At 39.1% G+C, this 25389-nt stretch overlaps 2 protein-coding genes across 3 annotated transcripts in view; both read right to left on the bottom strand.

The window, feature by feature from the left end:
* Positions 1–25389, bottom strand: part of LOC131526717 (flavin-containing monooxygenase 5-like) — a 57629-nt gene that overhangs the window by 16098 nt on the left and 16142 nt on the right. The gene's annotated exons all lie outside the window — the stretch shown is intronic.
* The window catches only part of LOC131526718 (flavin-containing monooxygenase 5-like), a 30843-nt gene continuing 25148 nt past the window's right edge, over positions 19695–25389 (bottom strand). For both annotated transcript variants that reach the window (XM_058755139.1, XM_058755138.1), the window contains exons 7-10: positions 22341–22540; positions 21850–22205; positions 21627–21699; positions 19695–21552 (exon numbers count right to left, since the gene is read on the bottom strand). In XM_058755139.1, the coding sequence (XP_058611122.1) occupies positions 21180–21552; positions 21627–21699; positions 21850–22205; positions 22341–22540 (1002 nt within the window). In that variant the 3' untranslated portion in view covers positions 19695–21179. The remainder of the gene's footprint in view (positions 21553–21626; positions 21700–21849; positions 22206–22340; positions 22541–25389) is intronic.

Below are 25389 nucleotides of genomic sequence, written 5' to 3'. Positions count from 1 at the left end.
AAACTTATTCCTTATACAGTGAACATTTTAATATTAATTAAAAATGGATTGCATAACATATGCTATATCCTCTAGAATTTTTATCTAAAGCCAAATGCGCTTTATTCAACCGTGCCGTCTCTCTCTCTCCGGACGCGCGCCAGCAAGAGCTGCGATGACGCGGTTATTCTAACAACAACAGAAACACGGTGAGCAGCAAAAAATTATAGATTACTTACACTAAAACACAGCAGAAAACAACAATGCTGCAAATATAGTTATTTTTCTTTCTATCTATATTTATCTACACTCTCCGGAATAAAGGGACAAAAGCTGTCACTGGGGTGGTGCCTTTTCAAAAGGTACACTTTTGTACCTATTAGGTTCAAATATGTACACTTTAAGTACTAATATGTACCTTTAAGGTACCAAAATGGACTCTTTAGGTAGAGACATGTACCTTTTGAAAAGGTACTGCCCCAGTGACAGCTTTTGTACCTTTATTTCTGAGAGTGTATCTATAACCTATGACTCTGAGTATTCAAACCAGATGTGACAAGACGTTGCTGATCTACATTTAGCATTATTAATCTGTAGGCTAAGAACATTTAAACACATATATATATATATATATATATATATAAAAATTGTTGGCTAGGTTGAAATTTAAACTTTGAAACTGTTATCTTTCTTTTCTGCTCAAGATGAGAACGTTTTGATTATCCATGTTATGTATGTTAGAGAGAGGACAAAATAAATAGAAACATTTAAACTCCAACATGGAGAAGTCTAATGTAACTCATAAGGTTTAATTCTGTCCAAAAAGACTGAAGAGGAAAAAGAACTAGAAACATTTAAACTACTGAAAGAACAGAACGGAGTAGTTTGATCACGGTTTATCCACGGGCGATGCGGAAAAATGCATTCTGATTATTTGCGGGTGGATAAAATAATTCATAAAATATTAACAAATTTTTTAACAAGTTTTTCATCAGGCAGATTTAATTTGTGTGCTTTCATCTGATCGGGAAGTTGCAGTGACAGAAAAGGTGACATTCCAGATGAAGTTTGAAAGGAGTAAAGCCTGTGTTAATGCTATTGAGTGGGCTAATATGGCCAAAGAAGATATTTTTATTTTATAAATAAATGTTAATTTAAAAGCAGACCACGACCAGCGTATGTTACCATTACCCCTCACGGCTCCGATGAGGTTTTGTTCCGTCCTCCACGCTGTGACAATTCACAAAAGACTATTTTTAGCCAAGCAGCGCAGAGAGCCGCTTCAGAAACGTGCCGCGCCGTGGCTGGTATAAACACAAGTACTGACTGAGCGGCCGCGATCAGCTCTGGCTCCTGCGTGCAGTGATGCGCAGATCAGCTCTAACATCACTGAATGGATATTTTTAGTTTTTAACAGCATATTCAATCATCATGCAAAACATACACGACAAGTAACGAATTTTCCATTGTTTCTCAAAACATTTTCACACCGGCAATCATGGCATGACTGCGGCGCCAAATAATTTATGTCCCCACGCATCATGTACGTCCTCACGCATTGACGTCATCAAATTGCGATCGGTACGTGAGAGCGGCCAAATGTATGAGTACCGATCGAGTCATAAAATGTGATTATCGGCCGATACCGATCTCCGGCCGATTGATCGGAGCATGCCTATAATTTACCTTTATTCCACGCAGCTCTGTCCCTTCTCCTATGAACACTCTGATGATTTCCTGGCTTTATGAAGCCCCTCCCTCAGAAATACGCGATGGGCTCAGATTGGCTAGCTGGCCCAGTGGGTTGCGATTCGCTAAACCGCTTAGTGCATGACTGCAGGTCTAGAAACATCACGCACCTTGCCTCAGTGGCATGCGCGCCGGTTGTATTGTAAACAATGGCGTCGTTAATATTGCTTATCAAGTTGAGCCCGAGGTGCAGAGCAAGCACTGATCGAGGCTGTAACCATGTGTTTGAACATTTTTGGGGGTGGGGGGGGCTGTACCAACTGGCAGGTATGCATTAAAACCGTTTAATGCACAGGTAGTTCCAAGTCAGTTAATCATAGGGATGGGCGATACCACTTATTTTGTTTACGATAATTATTAAATTACTAAGAATAAAATATGTAATGACACTTAAAGGTGGGGTAAGCGATTTTTCAAAAAAACTGATTCGAGCCGAGTAGCAAAACAAACTTGTAGTCAATCAGCAGTAAGGGGCGTCTCTACTCATGATGTGGGGAAGAGAGCGTTCAGTGCACAGAACAGAAAGATAGAGATGGTGGATAAAAAAACGTTTGTGAAACAAAAGAAGGCTTAAGGCAATAAGGCAAGAAGTAGGACCCGTGTAAATATCGGATCAGCTTTCCAGCGCTGGAGAGAACTCAAGGAGTGGAAGGCCTGCGATCGGACTCCGAGGTTGCCTTGTTTGTTCTCGAAAACACCGTGTCTATAAGTTGCGCCGCGCCGCAACAGCTAAAGTCTGTCTACACTGGACGCGACAATGCGACTGTTTAAAATCGTTTGAAATTTGTGTCATTACATCAAATACAACACAGCAGCAGTTTTCTGTCGGGGATTTGTCGTGCCGCACCGCACAACTATGGTGTAGACAACATCACTGATTATAATGAGTTCTATAGTATTTTGTCGCGGCGCTCACGTCCAGGGTAGACACAGTGTAACATTGGTTTTTCTTTGTTTCACAGAACTAATTGTTGCCTGGGTTGCGTACGTATGTGTGGGGCAGAACTAAAAAAATAGGGGCGAGTTTGTTTTGGTGATTTCAAATGTCAACATTGGCTACCAGAAATCACTTACCCCACCTTTAACTTTATATTCGAAACACATTTTAACATTCAATACACCTTAATTGCAATTTATTAGATTATATTTTTGTTTACGCACAGTTAAAATATGTTTACTGTAATGGTAACCAAAATCGATTCATCAAACTATCGCAATTCTTTTTAAAACGATTTAAAAATCGATTGGTTTACCTCAGAATCGATTTTTATTTCATTATTTTATTTTTCCTAAGCGGTGGTGGGGAGAAGTTAGCGCTTTGTAATTCCAACAGAGGGTGAAATGTATCGGTGTGTTCGAGTTGGAGCAGCACCGCACAGATGATCAGCGTATGACACCAAAGTACCGCGAGAGCGATTCGAAAGCACACGGAGCGGAGCATCTACTCTCTGTAGCTCTTGCGGTGCTTTAATGACACACACCGATCGTTCTGCGTGCGCAGTGACCCTGCGTTAGCTGACTTCATATACGTTTAAAGCCGGCGCAAGAAAGCAAAACCATGACGGAGGCAGAGGATCAAACCTCTTCCAGAAATCTTTCTGCACCTTCACTTTTTGTATCCCAACTGCCGGGAAAACATGACTAAACAGGTATGCAAAATAACATACAGGTGCATCTCAATAAATTAGAATGTCGTGGAAAAGTTCATTTATTTTTCATTTAACTCAAATTGTGAAACTCGTGGATTAAATAAATTCAATGCACACAGACTGAAGTAGTTTAAGTCTTTGGTTCTTTTAATTGTGATGATTTTGGCTCACATTTAACAAAAACCCACCTATTCACTATCTCAACAAAATAGAATACTTCATAAAACCTAGGGCTGGACAATAATTCAATATAAATATGTATCGCGATATAATTTTTTTCAATAACGGTGATATGATTTTTAAACACATTTCCGATATACATTACCAGTGTTTCCCATACACTGATTTATTTGTGGCGTTTGACTTTGTTGAATAAACATGAGCACTGCACGTTTCAAAAAGTGGGTGATTTATGTGAATGTATCTCTGAAGGGAACATACTGTCTTCAGAATAGTTTTGATGGCATTTTCATTTTATCTGATAAAAGTAGAGTTCACGAGCGGAGCTGCTTAGATTACAGCCGTTACCGGGGAAACCGCTAGTTCTACCGCTCTCACAGCGCCTCCTACTGGCAGAGAATCAGATTCTACTCCGCTGTTTTCAACATAATAAATGTTTTCTGAGCAGCAAATCAGAATATTAGAATGATTTCTGAAGGATCATGTGACTGGAGAAATGATGCTAAAAATTCAGTTTTGAAATCACAGGAATAACTTGCATTTTCAAATATTTTCAAATAGAAAACAGTTATTTTAAATGGTAAATATTTCAAAATGTTACTGTTTTTGCTGTATTTTGGATCAAATAAATGCAGGCTTGGTGAGCAGAAGAGAATTCTTTAAAAAACTAAAAGCGTACTGTTCAAAAGCCTTTGACTGGTAGTGTATGTTAGCCTATAGTTTGAAGTTAAAGATATTAATAAGGTGAGTCTGAGATGTTTATTTGACAGTGATTTCACAATTCATGTTTGTATGAAGGCTAAATATAAATAAAAGGTGAACATTAATTTATTTGTGCAGTCCCCCCTAAAATATTATATAGTTTTATAGGAGGAGTTCATAGACTTGGCAAATTCATTTTTCATTAGTTCGTTGGTACAGACATCTGTTATGGGCATTCTTGGCAGTTTTAATGAGGCTTTTTTTAATAGTGTTCATATTGATATCGGAATTATATCGTATCGACCGAAATTAAGAAATATATTGTGATATCAATTTTGGCCATATCGTCCAGCCCTAATAAAACCAATAAAAAAAAACATTTTTAGGGAATTGTTGGCCTTCTGGAAAGTATGTTCATTTACTGTATATGTATTCAATGCTTGGTAGGGGCTCCTTTTGCTTTAATTACTGCCCCAATTCGGCGTGGCATGGAGGTGATCAGTTTGTGGCACTGCTGAGGTGGTATGGAAGCCCAGGTTTCTTTGACAGTGGCCTTCAGCTCATCTGCATTTTTTTGGTCCCTTGTTTCTCATTTTCCTCTTGGCAATACCCCATAGAGAATCTTCCGGTCTGGTGAGTTTGCTGGCCAGTCAAGCACACCAACACCATGGTCATTTAACCAACTTTTGGTGCTTTTGGCAGTGTGAGCAGGTGCCAAATCCTGCTAGAAAATGAAATCAGCATCTTTAAAAAGCTGGTCAGCAGAAGGAAGCATGAAGTGCTCCAAAATTTCTTGGTAAACGGGTGCAGTGACTTTGGTTTTCAAAAAAACACAATGGACCAACACCAGCAGATGACATTGCACCCCAAATCATCACAGACTGTGGAAACTTAACACTGGACTTCAAGCAACTTGGGCTTCTCCACCCTTCCTCCAGACTCTAGGACCTTGGTTTCCAAATTAAATACAAAACTTGCTCTCATCTGAAAAGAGGACTTTGGACCACTGGGCAACAGTCCAGTTCTTCTTCTCCTTAGCCCAGGTAAGATGCCTCTGACGTTGTCTGTGGTTCAGGAGTGGCATAACAAGAGGAATACGACAACTGTAGCTAAATTCCTTGACGTGTGTGGTGGCTCTTGATGCCTTGACCCCAGCCTCAGTCCATTCCTTGTGAAGTTCACCCAAATTCTTGAATCGATTTTGCTTGACAATCCTCATAAGGCTGCAGTTCTCTCGGTTGGATGTGCATCTTTTTCTTCCACACTTTTTCCTTCCACTCAACTTTCTGTTAACATGCTTGGATACAGCACTCTGTGAACAGCCAGCTTCTTTGGCAATGAATGTCTGTGGCTTATGCTCCTTGTGAAGGGTGTCAATGTCGCCGGCAGCCATGTCACCCTGTAGCCCAAGACTGGTTACTCACTGAAGCTCAGCAGGGTTGAGCCTGGTCAGTACCTGGATGGGAGACCTCCTGGGAAAACTAGGTTGCTGCTGGAAGAGGTGCTAGTGAGACCAGCAGGGGGTGCTCACCCTGTGGTCTGTATGGGTCCTAGCGCCCCAGTATAGTGATGGGGACACTATACTGTAAAAAGCACCGTCCTTCGGATGAGATGTTAAACCGAGGTCCTGACTCTCTGTGGTCATTAAAAATCCCAGGATGTCTTTCGAAAAGAGTAGAGTTGTGACCTCGGCATCCTGGCCAAATTCGCCCATTGGCCTCTGACCATCATGGCCTCCTAACAATCCCCAAATCTGCTGATTGGCTTCATCACTCTGTCTCCTCTCCACCAGTAAGCTGGTGTGTGGTGGGCGTTCTGGCGCACTATGGCTGCCGTCGCATCATCCAGGTGGATGCTGCACACTGGTGGTGGATGTGGTGGATGAGGAGTGTGCATCCACCCCCCCACCATTCATACAGGTTTGGAACTACTTGAGGGTGAGTAAATGATGACAGAATTTTCATTTTTGGGTGAACTATCCCTTTAAGTGTATCATTCAACTTTTTCCCATGGTCTAGAGTTAAAAACAAACAAACAAACAAACAAACTCGCAACACATAGTGATATCGAATTGCAATACTTGTAGAATCGAAATTCTTAAAAAAATAAATAAATCAATCGCAGTACATATTGTATCGGCACCCAAGTATCGTGATAGTATCGAATCGGGAGGTAGGTGTATCGTCCCATCTCTAATAAAATGCAACCTTAATTTGACAGTGTATGATATTAACATTACTGAAAAGAACATGATCAATATGAACTTTAAATGTTAATTTATATAAATGTAATAGCACAAATTATGTCAGCTACAATTTCAATTTATTTACTGTGAAATAACTCAAACGTATGCGTTTTTTTTTTGTCCTCTGATAAGCATTGTTCTGGGCTGCCATTCCCAAAAGTATCATTGCTTTATTGTGATAGTTTTGGGAGACGCTGATCTGTTTGAATGCACTGTCAGAAGTGAGTGAATGCTCTCTAGGATTGATTAGTTCTGTCTTGCAACATTTGCATGTGTTCAGATGAGCTGTACATAGTTCTATCCTACACAATTATTCGCTAACATAGGTTATTCGTCCAATTCAATGCATATTGTACGCATTATTTATTTATTTTTGTTAAATAAACAAAATGACTGGTAAATAAAACACACCTTTGTATCGATATATATATATATATAATTTTTATTTTTTTAATTTGATTATCGATACTTTCAACACTTGCATCAGTATCGATATATTTCGATACTTCAGGATCGATACGCCTATCCCTAGTTAATCACCGTTCTACAAACCCACACTCATCACACACACACACACACACACACACACACACACACACAGAGAGAGAGAGAACATGGAGAAGTCAAAAATCATGATCTTTCAGAAAAAGCTTCGTCTTTCTGACAAAAACTATGAGTTCACAATTGGTGGAACAATTCTTAATCACGTCACCTGTTATAATTATTTGGGTCTGACAATCTCAGCCTCTGGACAGCTCAATACTGCAATAAAAGATCTGACGGATAAGGCACGCAGGGCTTTTTACAGTATAAGACAACTACCGAAGTATCGTCTGAGTGAACACAGTCTGTGTGTGGAGATGGGCCGACACAAGCAGAGCTGGAAAGCCAGAGAGCTCCGACTGTTCTCACTGCACTGAGGGACTCGTAGAGGACGAGCTGCACTTCCTCACGGAGTGCAGCAAATATAAACAAATCAGAGATGCCTATTTCAAACAAATAGCTCTAGTTTAACCTGAATTTAACCATAAAAATAACTTAGACAAACTCTGTTATATTCTAGGAAAAATGTATCCACCTGGCAGCGCAGTATGTGTCCTCCTGCCATCAAATGAGGGACAAAGGCTGATCCCTCCTTTCCATTTATAACTGCTCTCTGTATTCATTTAATCATTTATTTATTTATTTTGTATTATTATTATTTTTTATTTATTTATTATTATGTTTTTTTTTTTTTTTTTACCTACATGTATAATATGGACATGTATATGTGTTTCCCCATGATTTTATTTATCTGTATAATATATGTATTGCTTTGGCAACATTGTGATGCTACACAGTCATGCCAATAAAGCTAATTTGAATTGAATTGAATTGAGAGAGAGAGAGAGAGAGAGAGAGAGAGAGAGATGCTGCGTCCCAATTCGCATACTATCCGTCCTAAATAGTATTCGAAAATAGAATTAGTATGTCCCAAATCACAGTATGTTTAAAAAAGTATGCCAAAGATTCCCGGATGGTCTACTACTTCCGGTTAGAATTCGAAGTACAGATCGATGCACACTCTAACTGCTAATATTGCCCACAACACATTGCGCGGCGGACGAGGAATCGATCAGAACTACAAACACGCATAAAACGTGTTAAAAAAACTACAAACATGGCGGATATGCGAGACCAACAGACAGGTAGAGAAAGTGATTTGAGTGATAAATAATCAATGTCTAACCTGATTAAAAAATATTAATTTAATGTTATCCACGTTATATTTCATCTGCAGCAACACTGTGAACTTTTATAATGATATGTTTGGTCATTAACTTTTAAATGCATCATTATGCAAACACATGAGCAGAGTTCTCGGCGTGAAAGACCCGCGATGTGCTGCTTTATTTCTCTCCAATAGGGTAGGAAATCAAATTAAACTAAATGTGGATGATGTTAACTGTGATAAGATGATTAACAGGGCAGTTTAAACAGTGACAGGATGCAGTAACTAAGCAACAGAATGTCCGTTAAAGAGGCAGTTATGACGAAGTAGTATGTCCCAAAGCCTGCCTAATATTCTGCTACATACTCAAAAGTATGTACTTTTTCTTCACAAAAAGAGTACATACTTTTAGGGCATAGTATAAGTAGGCGAATTGGGACGCAGCAACAGAGAACTCGGCATGTTTAACGTTACCGCACTATTTCATCTCTGTGTCTGATCTGAAGCGGGCAGAACGCAAGCGCTAACGAGCCATAACTGACGAAAAAAATAAATAAATCATTTTTAACCTTCTAGTCAAATACTGCACTGAAAACATCAACACGATTAAAACGATAAAAAAAAATCAGTTTAACGCACAGCTAACTTAGCCGTGCATGATCTCTTACATGTTTCATGAGCACAAAAACGTTCTTGTCAACCCTGCCCCGCGACTTTTAATACAATAGCTTCAAAACTGAATGGTTAACTTATAAAATCGCTGTTTTGAAGTAACTCGGCTCACAGCCACTGAGACGCACAGATACAGGTAATTCACATACACTTTAATCTCTCTAAAAACAGCTATACTACTATCGTAAAACGGTTAACTAATATTAAATTTATATATAATATAAATATTTCATCTTACCTCGTCTTTCAACGTTAAACGACGCTTCACGCTGGTGACGCTTTCGCGCTCTGCTTCTGTGAACGATAAACACCGCTTACTTTCTTCTTCTTATTCGTTTTATATTGGCGGCTCGCAATCACACGTTGAGCGTTCCCGCTTACTTTGATTTGATTGGTCCTTTTTCACAAGACTGTGATGACGCGTTTCAACGGTCATCAGCATCGTAAATCCTCCAAAGTTTTTTTATATATTGATTTTTTTTTTTTTTTTTAATGTATGCACATTTATAACACTATACATTGTATTATAAGTCATTAAGTCAAGCCATCAAGCCATGTCAAACTGAAAAGGAAAATCTATCTATCTATCTAGATATGTGAAATTAAGAAATTGAAACAAATATTAGTAGGCTATTGTAATTTTACAATTTAATAAAATTAGAATAAATAGCCTATTGCAGTTACCATATGATGATAGTAAAATTCTCTAATTTAAACAGCTAAGTAGCTGACATAATAATAAACAGTGTACTTACATATTGTCATTGAAGCACACCAACTAAAACCACTCAGGAATCATCAGAACAGGTGAAATTTAGCAGAAGCCAAGCACTAACAGTCCACACCTGACCACACCTGACCACACCTGAGCTTCTGGCAATTTCCTCATAATGCAATCGACGCTACGGCTGATGCAATACTTGCAATCAGGGCCGGTTCTAGACATTAGGAGGCCCTAGGCAAAATTCATGTTGAAGGCCCCACACCCTATATAAAGAACCTGAAACAAATGATTCCTAACCTTTTTATTTATACAGCATTTAATTTTAAATTTTGCACATTTTTACTTATACAGTACAAAAATTGGGAAACATTACTTTTTTAAGTGTTTTTGAAAGAAGACTCTTACAGTATGCTCATCAAGCCTGGATTTAGCCTATTTGATCAAAAACAAACAAACAAAAAAACAATAATGTTGTGAAATATTATTACAATTTAACATAATGGTTTTCTATCTTACTATACTTGATGCAAAGCTGAATTTTCATCAGCCATTACTTCAGTCTTCAGTGTCCCATGATCCTACATAAATCATTCTAATATGCTGATTTATTATCATTGTTAGAAACAGTGCTTAATGTTTATTTTATAACCTGTGATACTTTTTCAGGATTTTCTGATTATTAAAAATATGTTTAAAAATAAAAAAATATAAATCTTTTAAGTCTTTACCATCACTTTTTATCTATTTAACACATCCTTGCTGAATATTACTGTTTTTTTTTTTGTTTTCTTTTCTGTATTGATGCAGGCTTGATGAGCATAAGAAATTACTTTCAAAAACATTAAAAATAGTAATGGGTCCAAACTTTTGACCGGTAGGCTACTGTATGTTCATATTTATCAAACTTTATCTAAGGTCCTTTTTGTTTGATGAAGATGTTATTGTTGTTATTATTGTTTTGCTGTTTTATTTAATTTAATCACAGTTCCAGAATACCACTTCATTAAGTGCTTGCATGGGCAGGATTTCCCCTCTCCCATTTAATCAATATTGACTACAGATATTGTCATATTATTAATATCAATAATATAGTATGTATTGCATTGTTACCTTAAATATGACATATATACACAAATCAAGTGGAGCCTGGCTCGACTAAGTACACTGTAAAAAAAAAAAAAGTTGAGCGAACTTAAAAAAACATTTTTTACCAGCTTCAGCAGATTTTTGAGTTTGCTCAACTTGTTTTTGTGGGAGATTCTCAAATTTTTGTTGTATAAACTTAAAACAAGAAGTTGAGAAAACTCAAAAATCTGCTGAAGTTTGTTGCCTTAAAATTTTAAGTTGGCTCAACTTTTTTTTTTTTATAGTGTATGTGAAGTTTCACATTCGGAGCCGTAATGAGAGCGGCAATGATATTGGTGCTCTTGGTAAACACAGCTCAGGTCTACAGGACCTAGTCGAAACCATGTAAAAGCCAAGGGGCCTGTACATGGCATGGCATGTACATGGCCGCGTCACACCAGTGGCAGAGTAAACTCCAGTGAAACAGAGAATGTGAAATGGCGGCGGCTTCGGCCCTTTCACATACAGGTGCATCTCAATAAATTAGAATGTTGTGGAAAAGTTCATTTATTTCAGTAATTCAACTCGACTCATGCATTAAATAAATTCAATGCACACAGACTGAAGTAGTTTAAGTCTTTGGTTCTTTTAATTGTGATGATTTTGGCTCACATTTAACAAAAACCCACTAATTCACTATCTCAACAAATTAGAATATGGTGACATGCCAATCAGCTAATCAACTCAAAACACCTGCAAAGGTTTCCTGAGCCTTCAAAATGGTCTCTCAGTTTGGTTCACTAGGCTACACAATCATGGGGAAGACTGCTGATCTGACAGTTGTCCAGAAGACAATCATTGACACCCTTCACAAGGAGGGTAAGCCACAAACATTCATTGCCAAAGAAGCTGGCTGTTCACAGAGTGCTGTATCCAAGCATGTTAACAGAAAGTTGAGTGGAAGGAAAAAGTGTGGAAGAAAAAGATGCACAACCAACCGAGAGAACCACAGCCTTATGAGGATTGTCAAGCAAAATCGATTCAAGAATTTGGGTGAACCTCACAAGGAATGGACTGAGGCTGGGGTCAAGGCATCAACACACAGACGTGTCGAGGAATTTGGCTACAGTTGTCATATTCCTCTTGTTAAGCCACTCCTGAACCGCAGACAACGTCAGAGGCGTCTTACCTGGGCTAAGAAGAAGAAGAACTGGACTGTTGCCCAGTGGTCCAAAGTCCTCTTTTCAGATGAGAGCAAGTTTTGTATTTCATTTGGAAACCAAGGTCCTAGAGTCTGGAGGAAGGGTGGAGAAACTCATAGCCCGAGTTGATTGAAGTTCAGTGTTAAGTTTCCACAGTTTGTGATGATTTGGGGTGCAATGTCATCTGCTGGTGTTGGTCCATTGTGTTTTTTGAAAACCAAAGTCACTGCACCCGTTTACCAAGAAATTTTGGAGCACTTCCTTCTGCTGACCAGCTTTTTGAAGATGCTGATTTCATTTTCCAGCAGGATTTGGCACCTGCCCACACTGCCAAAAGCACCAAAAGTTGGTTAAATGACCATGGTGTTGGTGTGCTTGACTGGCCAGCAAACTCACCAGACCTGAACCCCACAGAGAATCTATGGGGTATTGTCAAGAGGAAAATGAAAAACAAGAGACCAAAAAATGCAGATGAGCTGAAGGCCACTGTCAAAGAAACCTGGGCTTCCATACCACCTCAGCAGTGCCACAAACTGATCACCTCCATGCCACGCCGAATTGAGGCAGTAATTAAAGCAAAAGGAGCCCCTACCAAGTATTGAGTACATATACAGTAAATGAACATACTTTCCAGAAGGCCAACAATTCACTAAAAATGTTTTTTTTATTGGTCTTATGAAGTATTCTAATTTGTTGAGATAGTGAATAAGTGGGTTTTTGTTAAATGTGAGCCAAAATCATCACACAGTCTGTGTGCATTGAATTTATTTAATACACGAGTTTCACAGTTTGAGTTGAATTACTGAAATAAATGAACTTTTCCACGACATTCTAATTCATTGAGATGCACCTGTATAGATTATTTGAAATTTGTTTAATTTCAATGAAATCATTTGTTATGATGAAACGGCCAATAAGTAGAGTATGATAGTGATCAAGTCCTAAAAGACGTGATGAACTATATTATAACAATGTGATCAACTGATAGGGACAGCAGTGAATTGGTGGTGCGTCAATACAGGGGTGTATACGACCTAGTCGAAACCACTGAGGCACGCATCTCAGATCATAACTGAGGCTGAGTAGCCTATAGGACATTCCACGCCCTTAGAGCTATAAGCCAAAGCAATTGCGTCGATCCAGTGTGACAGCCTTTGCTTGGACACAGGCAGACCTTTTGTGCGTCCTCCAAAACATACAAATAGCTGCTCCGAGAGTCTGAACTGTCTAGAGTACTCGATATAAGTGCGGTTCTGGATTTGGGTGCCATATCGTTCCTTGTGCTTGACAGAGGAGGTCTCTCTTCAGTGGGATAGTCCACGGGGAGGCTACCAGCATCTCCACCAGTTCTGGGAACCATGGCTGACTGGGCCATTTCGGTGCCACTAACAGAACAGATTCTTTTCCTCTCTGATTTTGCAAAGCATGCGAGGCAGAAGTTTCACTGGAGGAAAGGCATACTTGCTTTACTTTCGGCCAGCTGTGAGCTAGTGCATCCACTCCCAGGGGAGAGTGTGTCAGTGAATAAAACAGCGGACAGTGAGTGTTCTCTGCTGATGCAAAGAGATCCACCTCCGCCCTGCCGAATACACTCCAAATCATATTGACTGTTAAACGGTGTAATCTCCACTCCCTGTGGATTACCCTGCCCCTCGACAGTAAGTCTGCGCCGTAATTCAGGCATCTGGGGATATGTACTGCCCGGATGGAGAGGACGTGTCGATCTGCCCACAGAAGGAGGTCTTTTGCCAGCCGCAGAAGTGGTCGCGAGCTCACACCGCCTTGGTGATTTATAAATGCTATCACTGTCATGCTGTCCATTCCTGATGAGAACGTGACAGTGGAGAATGTCCGGGAGAGAGCACTCGAGCGCTAGGCATTTCAGCGGGAGAGAGCGCCCTAACTTGAAGACTGCGAGAGAGCTGATCAGTTTTTGTGAGCGCTCCTCCGACAGACGCGATCGCATATTGATTGAATTCAGCTCCACTCCTAAAAAGGAGATGTTCTGGCTCTGTACCAGCATGCTCTTTTGTATATTAACAGTCAGCCCTAAGCTCTGAAGATGAGCGAGGAGTCTGAGCTTGTCGCTGAGCAGCGCGCTCTCTGATTGGGCTAAGACTAGCCAATCGTCGAGATAGTTCAGGATGTGCATTCCGCTCTGCTTCAGAGGAGAGAGAGCAGCATCAATGCATTTCGTGAATGCAAATCTGAAGAATGCAGATGCGTTGCTTCTCACTCTCCAGTTCGCCGCGGCTGAAGGACAGAGATGGGCAGCGACGGCTTCTTTCACGGGGGTGAGTTTGACATACCCCACTTGGTCAGCGCCGTCCACAGAAGACTGGTGAGCAGTGCGTTCCACGACTTTATCTTGTCAGCAGTCATGAAGCGCACTGGAAGGGGACCTGCAGCAGGGGGGTGAGGTGTGCGTGGGCACTGAGCCGGGGCGGGCTCATCACCTGACCCTGACAAATCCGCATCAGAAGCTCGCGGCACTTTCCTCCTTGGCTCGAAAGAGGCTGCAGAGGAAGAGCGTGGCAGATTTAGTAGAACGAGTTCATCACCTTGGACGATGGCCATACGGAGCCTGAGAGCCTGGAGACTCATATCTCCGCAGTGGGGGCAGTCCGACCCCCCAAGCGCCGCCTCTGCGTGGGCGCGACCCAGGCAGAAGACGCACGATTCGTGGCCATCAGAAGATTCAATTGGCTCCGCACAGGAGAGGCAATCGCGAGTCATTCTTGTCCAAGTCCGAAGCTCATCGGAACACAGCAGGGGAAGAGAAGGCGTGTCCGCTGCAGCGTGTAGATCAAGGTGAGTAGTCTTGTTGATAGGCTTCTTGCTTCTTGTAGAAGGTTGGCCGAAGGAAAAGATTCTGAATGGATGACGTACAAGCGCTGTCTTATATAGAGTGGGATTCTCGCTCATATTTCGCGCGCTTGAACGCCATTGGCCAGTTTCACTGGCGTGATTCAATAAGGCTTCAGTAGTATTTGAGGAAAGGGTATTTCCCATAGCAATGTAGAGTGACCGAATCGAAAGGGAACGCGGTGGACTGTTTGAGTAACACTCTCTGTCACATTTACTGTTGTGATTTCGCCATTTACGGTCATCCGACTACCCAGAACATGTAATTCTATCGTAATTATTTAAAAATACTTATAGCCTAAATTTCATGCCTGACACTTTTGCTAAAAACTAATATTTAAGTTGTGAAAAATTAAGAGAATTAAGAGATGTTAAAAATTGCCCGCCTCATGTTTTCTTAAAGAAGAACAGATTATTAAGACATGATGACGCAGATGCACCTGTTTCCTGTAACAAAAACTAAAAGGTGTACTCCTAAAACACAACGACTGAATAATGGTCTGAATCATCGCTTTCGCTTAAAACATACACACACACTCACTCACAATAAGGACTGTGTTCCTGGCACCTCAGTGCGAAGTCATGATTTACCACGGTGATCTCTACTGAGCGTTTTCCCTCTGTTTATTCTGCCTGCCTGTGATCTACTCGGACTGTTTATATTGATTACGATTCCTGCTGCCAACCTCGACCGACTAGCCTGTTTATCGACTCAGCCTGCCTGCTGCCTGCCCCGACCTTCTGCCCGCCATTTGACTTGTGTTTTGTATCATCTACTGTTGTTTAATAAACTGCAGATGGATCATCAAGCTTCTGACTCGTCACACAAACGGTCTCAAGTACAAATTTTCTTAATTTTTTATTTATTTCTATAAACACTGAATGCTGATGGCTCTTAGAGAGAAAGCCTCGCCTACGTCATAGTGACATATACAGTCCAACAAACAAGATGTGTACAGTGCCATCCATAATCCTGATCGTCTGACTTAAAATGTCAGTCACAATAGATCGAGAGGAGGTTTTCTGTACGCATTATGACCCTTTTCTTTAATGATGTATACACTTTCTGAGTAACTAGGCCTCTAGGAATTTACAACTGTGTCCCCATAGATCTTGTTTGGATATTATCTTTGGGGTCTGTATGGAAAACCCATGGACGATAAGGTTTATTCTATATCTATGTGAGTAAAAAAATAAATAAAAATAATAGTAATAACCTAAGAAAATGGTATTAAACATTTGAAACAAGCTCAGCTGATACAACTCCACAAGCCACAGCCATATCACCCTGCAGCCCAAGACCGGTTGCCCATGGAAGCTAAGCAGGGCTGAGCCTGGTCAGTACCTGGATGGGAGACCTCCTGGGAAAACTAGGTTGCTGCTGGAAGAGGTGCTAGTGAGGCCAGCAGGGGGTGCTCACCCTGCAGTCTGTGTGGGTCCTAACACCCCAGTATAGTGACGGGGACACTATACTGTAAAAAGCACCGTCTTTCAGATGAGACGTTAAACCGAGGTCCTGACTCTCTGTGGTCATTAAAAATCCCATGACACTCATCATAAAGAGTAGGGGTGTAACCCCGGTGTCCTGGCCAAATTCCCTCCACTGGCCCTTGTCTATCATGGCTTCCCAATAATCCCCATCCACTTGATTGGCTCTATGACTCTCTCTCCTCTCCACCTGTAGCTGGTGTGTGGTGAGCGCACTGGCGCCGTTGTCCTGTGGCTGCCGTTGCATCATCCAAGTGGATGCTGCACACTGGTGGTGGTTGAGGAGAGACCCCCCCCATTGCAATACACAGTAAAGCGCTATATAAATGCTTCATTCATTCAACTCTTTAATTTCATGTTGGATATTGAAAATCTGGATGCGGATGCAATAGAAGAAGTATTAGGAAAGCATGAAACCATGATAGTCGTGCTCGTGCAAAAAAAAAAAGCTTCCGGTTAAGAAGCTTCATCTGGTTCCCTGCATTGGAACCTCGGGGATAAATAATTAGAAATGTAGGTTTGTCAAAAAGAAAGAATCCGTTATCCGGTTTAGTTATATTTTTTAAAGAAATACAAAATTTTCTTAAAAACATTGTGTCAAACTTATTCGGTAGCCTGATTCTCGTTTCATTGTGTATTGACCACATATTTATCGGATTTATAAAAGTAGCGTGAACCTTCGTAGTAGAAATAAAAGTAAATCTTATAAAACAAAGAGAACCGATTAGTGACTTTGTTAGAACACAACGGGTTACGCTTTTTCATTTTGCTTTTTAAGCACAATTAAAATATTCTCCCATTGACCCCAGAAGATGCTCCTCACGTGTTGTTTCATTCAAGCGTGGTTTACAACTCAGCAGGTATCCAACGAGTGTGTTTCATGGTGACATGGATATTTTTGGAAAGTCTTTTCACATGTCTGTAGTTGACTTAAATATTTTAAATGAACCAGAACGTTATGGGCAAAGGCTTGGTGCCTGCAAAAGTCATAAACTCTTTCTTCAGAGACCATAAGCGGTTACATCACATATTGTAACTTTCTACATATATTTTTCAGTATAACCAATAGTATATTGATAGTATATGATATTTATCATGCTGATAAAGGTCGTTTCAGAAAAGCACGATAATATAGAACTAGTGCAGAACTAGATCTTAGTTACTTCAGGATGTCAGATTTTGAGTGCTGGCTCACCCTACTCTTGAGATATGGTCACTTTTTAATTTTTTTTATTTATCCTTTTATGCATGAATATGTTTTGAAATAAAATAAACTGTGTTTTTATATTGTCATGTAAAACTATACTAAATGTTTATTTTATACAGTATGTTACATATAATCACATTTTATTTATCACCATCTTCTCTAAAAGAAGAGAATGATATGTTTTATAAGGTCAATAAACTTTTAAAATGTACGATAAATGGTTTTCTTTAGTAACATGTTTGTAATTCTCTGGGGTCTGAGGGGTTTTGGGCCTGAAGAAATTTTGACATTTTTGTTTTATCAGCGTCTTAAAACATATTAATGGCCAAAGTCTGATTATACTGTATTCGGCACAAACTGGGGTACAATAATATGTGAGCAGCATGAACTGCTCCTGAGTCCTCATAATTAAGATCGCTTACAAACAATATTTTATTAAAAAAATTATTTTAATTAATATTTTATAAAGAAATGTTTGTGTGCTGGGTAGGTGTACAGTTTGTACAGTACAAAATCATTACACCTATGGAACATCCCCAAAAACATAAAAACCAACATGTGCGCATGCGTGTGTGTGTGTGTGTATCAACTCGCCCAACTCAGACTGACATTTCACTCTTGTGAGTGAGAAGAGCTCAAAGCAGGACTTAATTTCCCAACTTATGTACATTTTGTAAACATTTCATTCAAGGTATGAACATCATTACTCCCAGAATAATGTAAAGCGTTTTTTATTTTTATTGTCAACTAAAATAGTAAATGATTATTTTTGTACAGTATGTTTTATATATATATATATATATATATATAAAATCACATTTAATTTTTTTACCACCTTCTTTAAAAGAGAATTGTGTTTTATAAGTTCAGTGAACTTAAATAAATGTTGAATACTTTTTTAAAATGTATGATAAATGTTTTGCTTTGCTTTAGTAACATGTTAGTTACTATGACATATAATTATATATTTTATTTATTACCATATTCTTTAAATGAAGAGAATGAAGTGTTAAATAAATATTGAATAGATGATTAAAATGTATGATAAAATATTTGCTTTGCTTTATATTTGTTATGATGTGTTTTATAAGTTCGATAAACTTAAATAAATGTTGAATACTTGTTTAAAATGAATGATGAATGATTTGCTTTAGTAACGTGGTGGTAACATGCTGTCATATATAATTATATATTTCCATATTCTTTAAAATAGATAAGTCTCTCTTTAGCTTGAAATGTTTATGTGCGTGCTTGTTTATATGATTTATCAGAACACAAATTTGTATAATGACACGAGTATTACACTGATATAACAATGTGGTTTATGATGAAATATCTTGAGTTGTCATAATTCAGATCACTTAAAAACAATATTTTATTAAAAATGATTGTATGCAGATTTTTTTTGTGTGATGGGTAGGTGTACACTTTGTACAGTAAAAAAATCATTATGCCTATATGGAGTGTCCCCACAACCTGATGTGCAGTAATACTCCAAATAATTGTCCCCACGATCATAACAGCTTTTTACATTATAAATTATACTAAATGATTTCAATGAAAATATAAAATGCAGAAAGTTTACTGTGATGAGTAGGTTAAGGGGATGATACTGTATAAAATTAATTAATATAATGTAGAAACTTTAATTTTCTGTGATACAAATACAAATGTACAAATAAAAGTGAATTGAATTGAATTATGTCTATGGAAAGCCTCCATAAAACGTGGACATTTGACATGTCTGGACATGTCGGGGGCCACAATAGCCCTTACCGTTTGGCCTGTTAAAATAAATTTTTTCCCTTTACTTATTTTGATGTCGCTGGCTCCTCATTACAACATTTTTTGTTACCTAAAACTAGTGTAAATATTTTGCTTTGTTTTATATCGTGTGTGATTGCATAATTTATTTATATTCATTTCATTTAAAAGAAGAGAATAAGACTCGGACGATTGAATGTGTGTTTGTGTATTTGTTTAACCTACGTTGTGGGGGCCCAAGTGTCCTCTCAGAGAAAATTACGTATAAATCACATAATTTATTTTGTAAGATAAGAATTTGTATTTTGTGTTAGGGTGTAAAATGTATAATTATCTGTAGATAAAAACAATAGGTGTCTGTGTAATGTCACCATTTAGATAGCCAAGCAAACGTGTTCGCATGCGTGTGTGTTTGTGTATGTGTGAGATGAATGAATGGTCATCCTTGCACAAGGAAAATGTTCTTCTCCTGGAAAATGTTTTGGATTTTTATCCATTTCTTTATTTATTGTTTTATTCCCGTTTCATTATTAGTCATATTACATATTTTATTTAAATTATTTTTATTCAACCATCAGATTATATGTGTGGGCGCTCACACACATATTGTGATATGTTCTCATGATCTGTTAAAATTGTGTATTTATTCTGTTATTGTTCATCCTTCTTTTTTCCCTCACATCTCCCATACAGAGAGAGAGAGAGAGAGAGAGAGAGAAAGAAAGAGAGTGACCAAAAATGCAGCCGGACAAGTGGTCCGCAGATGGGCAAACCCCTCTGATGTGGGAACGGACCATAAAATGTTCAAAAACATTCCTCAGATCTTCATTTATCTCCTGTCACCGGTCCGTCATGTACAAACAATTGTACAAACAACATATTTCTTCCCCCAGAGGTCATAGGCCAACGTCGGAATTCCACATATGCCGATTTCCACATTTGGATATCATTAACAGGTCACAGGGTCAACGCGACGTGGGTGGGCCACGTGGGGGAGGGGAAAGGTCAAAAGGTCAGTCATTAATCATTCTTGTGACCTCCTTAGTGACTGCTTTCTTCACACTAATTAAGAGTGGTTTTATTCACTGAAAGGTTTTTTAGTAACTAAAAATGGTGCTTCTATGGCATTGCTGTGAAAATCCCCTTTTGGGGATTTCCCCCATCTTGCTAAGGTGCCAAACAAACCATCAGCAGTTCACATCTAATTCTTTCACCTTATCAGGTGGAGTTTGTTGTTCAGGTTCCTCAAACCCAGCAATCAATGGTTCTGCCACAGTGGAGAAAGATGGCCAAGTTTCTATCTCATCTTTGCCACATGTGAACTTTTCAATTTAGCAAGTGGAATTTGGTGTTCAGGCTCCACCTGAATTATCAGTGGTTCTGCTGTATTAATCAATATTTTCAACAAGAGAGTCCCTAGCCTCTCACTTCCTTCACCTCTGTATCTTCTGGAGGGCTCTTGTATATTCATTAATTGGTTGATGTATTGTCTTGCCAAGTGGTGTCTTCGCAAGCAGATACTTAGGTGACCAAGAAATTTGCTTAGTAATATAATTTTTCCAATGGATTGCAATAGATTGAAAATGCCACAAGACAGATCAATTACAAAACATCACATATCAACTATAATGAATGTCAATGCTATGATATATCTGCTAATGATACTTCCACAATAGATCAAATTTCCAAAGATCATAAAGCATCTGATTTCAGTCAGATTGGAACAAACAAGCAGCTCTGCTATTTTAACTAAATAACGTTATGTATAACATTATTTTATACAAGTCACGTTACGTATGCATTGTTAGGTAATGTTTATTTTTAATTTCCTCAAAAGAATGCAAGATTTAAAACATAACTTATTATGCATATTATAAAACATAATGAACTCAAATAATTAGATTAAGAACCAATTAGGTTAAAGTACAAATATAAAACAGAGCTACCCAAAAATTGAGTGTGGGATATCTATGGGATCTAATCGATATTCAGAAAGAGTGGGATCTTCTTTTGCATTGCCATTAAAGCAAAAATCACTGCAGCCCCTCCTGACAAGCCCAGCCAAAAAAATAAACTGAAGGATGAAGGTTCTGGAATGGGCCGTGTCTTCATGGGTTTGGCCACACGATCCCATTGGGTAAGGATGGCCTGACGGGCACCTTTCCAGTGCCCCGGTCCACTCAGTCGAAACTGGTAGGAAGTACAGGGCCCGAAGAAAACCCTCAAACCAACAGCAGGGTCCCTCAGGAGCAGCCAAGCAATGTTGGGACAGATGCCCACATCCTTTGCTATTGTGTCTAGGTAAGGGATGTAGTCCACTTGAAGGGCAGCCATCTTGGGACAGGGGTAACTGTGGAGAGATAGCAGATTAACTGTCAAAATAAAACCTATTTGAAATTATCATCCAGGTGAATAAATAATTACCTCTTTAAATTAGCTTTTATGTGTCTCTCAATTATTTTATCCATTTTCTCAGCTGGAGGAAGATGGTTTAGTCCTTGAAGAAAATTAAAGGCAAATTAATAAAAAAATCGTTTTTTACCCATAATCACATAAAAATATGTTTCATATGATTCTCTATATTTACTTCACCTACAAATCACAAAATGATTTTTTTTTTTCATGACTTATTATGGTTGCTCATTACCTGCAATGACCCTGGTGGCCCAGCGTGCCTGTAGCTCTACAGCTGGCATGATCGACCCTTTGGTCTGCAGCAGGCCCATGATGGCCAGTGTTGGACGCTCAAGAGATGGAGGGAAGACTCTTCTGTAGAGTCTCACATCTCCATCAGAACCAGAGCTTAAGGAGGCGGGGAGGAAGGGGAATTTATAATCATATCCTGTGCAGAAGATCACTGCATCGATCTTCTCTTCTACAGTCCCATCATCAAAGACCACCGTCGAGCCTTGAAACTTCTGCACATTTGATTTCATCACCAGTTCTCCTACCAGAATGCGACCCTGGAGGTCATCGTTTATAATGACATGCTGGTCGAGGATCCTGGAATCACAAAACATGGGTAAAAGGTCACTGTGAATCATGAGGTAATTTTTAAACTGTCAGGGCTTTACTTTAATCATCAACGATGAAAAGAGTTTGGAAAGAGTCTTTGAGGATCACGTTGTGGCCCTTCACCTGTGAGCAGACTGTAGTCCATACAGCTTGTGGTCATGTCTCTGATTGAGGCTTCTCTCCCAAATCCAGTTGAGCAGAGCTCGAGGCAGGAGGCCGTAAAACAGATCTCGAGCTCGCGTCATCATTGTCATATCTAGAGGAAGCCCTCTATCGACCACGCGACCTATGACCCAAGCACCTTTCCGGGTACTCAGGAAGGTCTAAGAATGAGAAATAGGAACAGCAAAACAAACTTAATTAGTGGATAGGTGAGAGTGAATTTAAGCTTGTCAAAATAGGATAATATTAATAAGAATCAAGTGAGTAACCACATATTCAGAACTTAGGTGGTAAAATGGAGATACAAATCAGCAGTGATGGGCAGTAGCGTCGCTATAAGTAGTGACGCTACTAGTTTAACTACATTTTTCAGTAGCGTGGTGGTAGCGTCGCTGCTTTCTGAATCAAATTGCTTTTCGGTAGTTAAGCTCTTTTTTTGATCAAGTAGCGCGGTAGTGTCAACAAAAGCTAACGTTACATTTTCCAAAGAAAGCATTCTGAAACTCAAGCTCAAATCAGAAATATAACTGCTACGAATCACTGATCCTCGATCAGTAAGTGACGCCGCAGACACTAAAGCTCGTAACGCCATTGGCTCCTCAAGCTGTCAGTCAGACCTCATTATTCCTCCCACCTCTTTCGTCAATGAAGTGCGGCGCACATTTTTCTGAATCTTTCATAATATGATACTTTGGCCAAATAACAGAAAAAAACTGAACGCCTACATAATGACAGAAAACTGGGGAAAACGGGACACGAGTCAGGAAAAATAAATAAATAAACAAACCTTCGCTGGTCAAGAGCTTCGTATTTGAACTACATTTTGGTGAAATGTTTATATTAATAGGCTATTTAATGACACATGCAACGATGCAAATAAACATAGCTTATCTGTAGGCCTAAACATCTATATGGTAACACTATACAATACGATTTCATTCAAATACATTTGTTACAGTTTATTAATCTTTGTTAATGTTAGTTAATGAAAATACAGTTGTTCATTGGTAGTTCATGTTAGTTCACAGTGCATTAACAAATGTTAAAAAACAACTTTTGATTTTAATAATGTGTTAGTAAATGTTGAAATTAACATTAAGATAAATGCTGCAGAAGTATTGTTCATTCTTAGTTCACTCACTCCTAACCCTAACTAATGTTAACTACTGAACCTTATTGTGAAGTGTTACCATTTATATAAATGTATCTGTATACAATAAAGCCACAATAACAACTACCAGTAGGAGGTTTCCGGCCGACAGCAAAAATGTATTTTGCCTATGTCACAATTTGAGGTCAATCCGGCCCTGTATTTGATACTGATTATGTTGCCAAATTGGTTTGGAACAGCTGTTGAATAAACAATTAAACTGAACATGCCTGTCTATCTGCTTGACTGACAGTTTTATTGATCACTGAGAGAGCATTGACTTGGTGTGATGTTGGTTCAATAGAAATTTTTTAATTTTTTTAAAATAGCTTGGATGTAGTAAACTACTTTTGCCATGATGCCGTAGCTTAGCTTGCTACACTTCCCAGGGCTGTAGCTTTAGTGTAGTTAAGCTTCATTTAAAGAAGAGTAACTCTTAGCTTAGCTCACTACATTTTCCAAGTAGCTTGCCCAACACTGCAAATCAGCCAAATGGACATAGAGTTTGATGATATATTGTGCATTGATATAGCAGGGGTAGATGCAGAAACTTTAAAGTTGGCCTGAAATGGAAACTGTGATAATCTATTCTCCCCTATTGTCAGGTACAGTATAAATAATTGAAACACCTTCTCAAACAAACAAACAAACAAAACAAAAACGAAATAGTGTGGGACTTGATTTTGTCCATTTGGAATTGGTTTGGTAATTGCTACAATCTCATGTGAGTGACAGGTTGTTGAAGTGGAGAGGTTATTGAAGACACATTACTGGAAAGTGACTGGGCGATATGGCCTAAAAAAAAAATCCCCGATTTTCTTCACAAAAAATCCGATTTACGATTTAAATCGATTCCCCCATTGTTTTTTTAATGTTTTTATGAAATCTCTGTTTTGCTCATATCATCGTATTATTTACTGCCATGCGAGCCACAAATTAAAGCTGGGCGAGCCGCATGAGTCTCGTGAGCCGCGCAATTAGTAAGGGATCAGCATTCCGCAGTACATGTCATTTTCTTTGCGAACACGTTGGGATGCGGCAGATTGCGGCAGGATCACGAAACCCTACCTAAACTCTAATATGGCAAGCGCGCAGGGGGAGGGCTGAGCCCATTCGGGACTACGGGAGCCCAGAGGGGAGCGTCGGCGGATGTTAAAGAGAAAACCGATTTTCATTCAAACAAATCGACATAAACTACACATTCGAGTTAATCGATAAAATCGATTTATTGCCCAGCCCTAAGTCGGATGTGTCAAAAACAAGTAAGTAAAACAATGCAAGTTACTTAACGGTAGGGGGAGAGAGAGAGACAGAGAGAGAGTGAGAGATCGACATCCACAAAATTCGGTCTAACCAAATTATAAAAGCACAAAAATAAAATTATCTAACCTATTGGAAAGAAACAACAGAAAAACAAAGTAAACTTGCATGTTATTTGACCCTAAATAGAGATTACACAACTGCAGAATATCTGAGTACAGTGAAAGACTGTAAACTAAGACGACAAATGACGAGGTACAGACTGAGCAACCATACTCTCACTAGAGACGGGCAGATATCGAAAGCACTGGCTGCCCAAAGAGAGCTGCATCTGCCCATACTGTACCCATGGGGAAGTGGAGACAGAGCAACACTTCCTCACCAGCTGCCCTAACTATGAAGAAATTAGAAAGATATTTCATCCCAAATTTGAAACACTTTGCCCTGACTTCAAAATGTTAAACAAGAAAACACAACTTCAATATTTATTAGGTGAAACACAAGATTGTATCTTACTAGCAGCAAGATACATTGACGCCTGTCACAAAAAGAGGGAGGAGTCAACAAATCAGTGATGCGCCCACAAACACACACACACCA

The sequence above is a fragment of the Onychostoma macrolepis genome, chromosome 20 (genome assembly GCF_012432095.1).
Source record: "Onychostoma macrolepis isolate SWU-2019 chromosome 20, ASM1243209v1, whole genome shotgun sequence".
NCBI classification, from domain to species: domain Eukaryota; kingdom Metazoa; phylum Chordata; class Actinopteri; order Cypriniformes; family Cyprinidae; genus Onychostoma; species Onychostoma macrolepis.
This window is presented reverse-complemented; position numbering and strand designations above follow the sequence as displayed.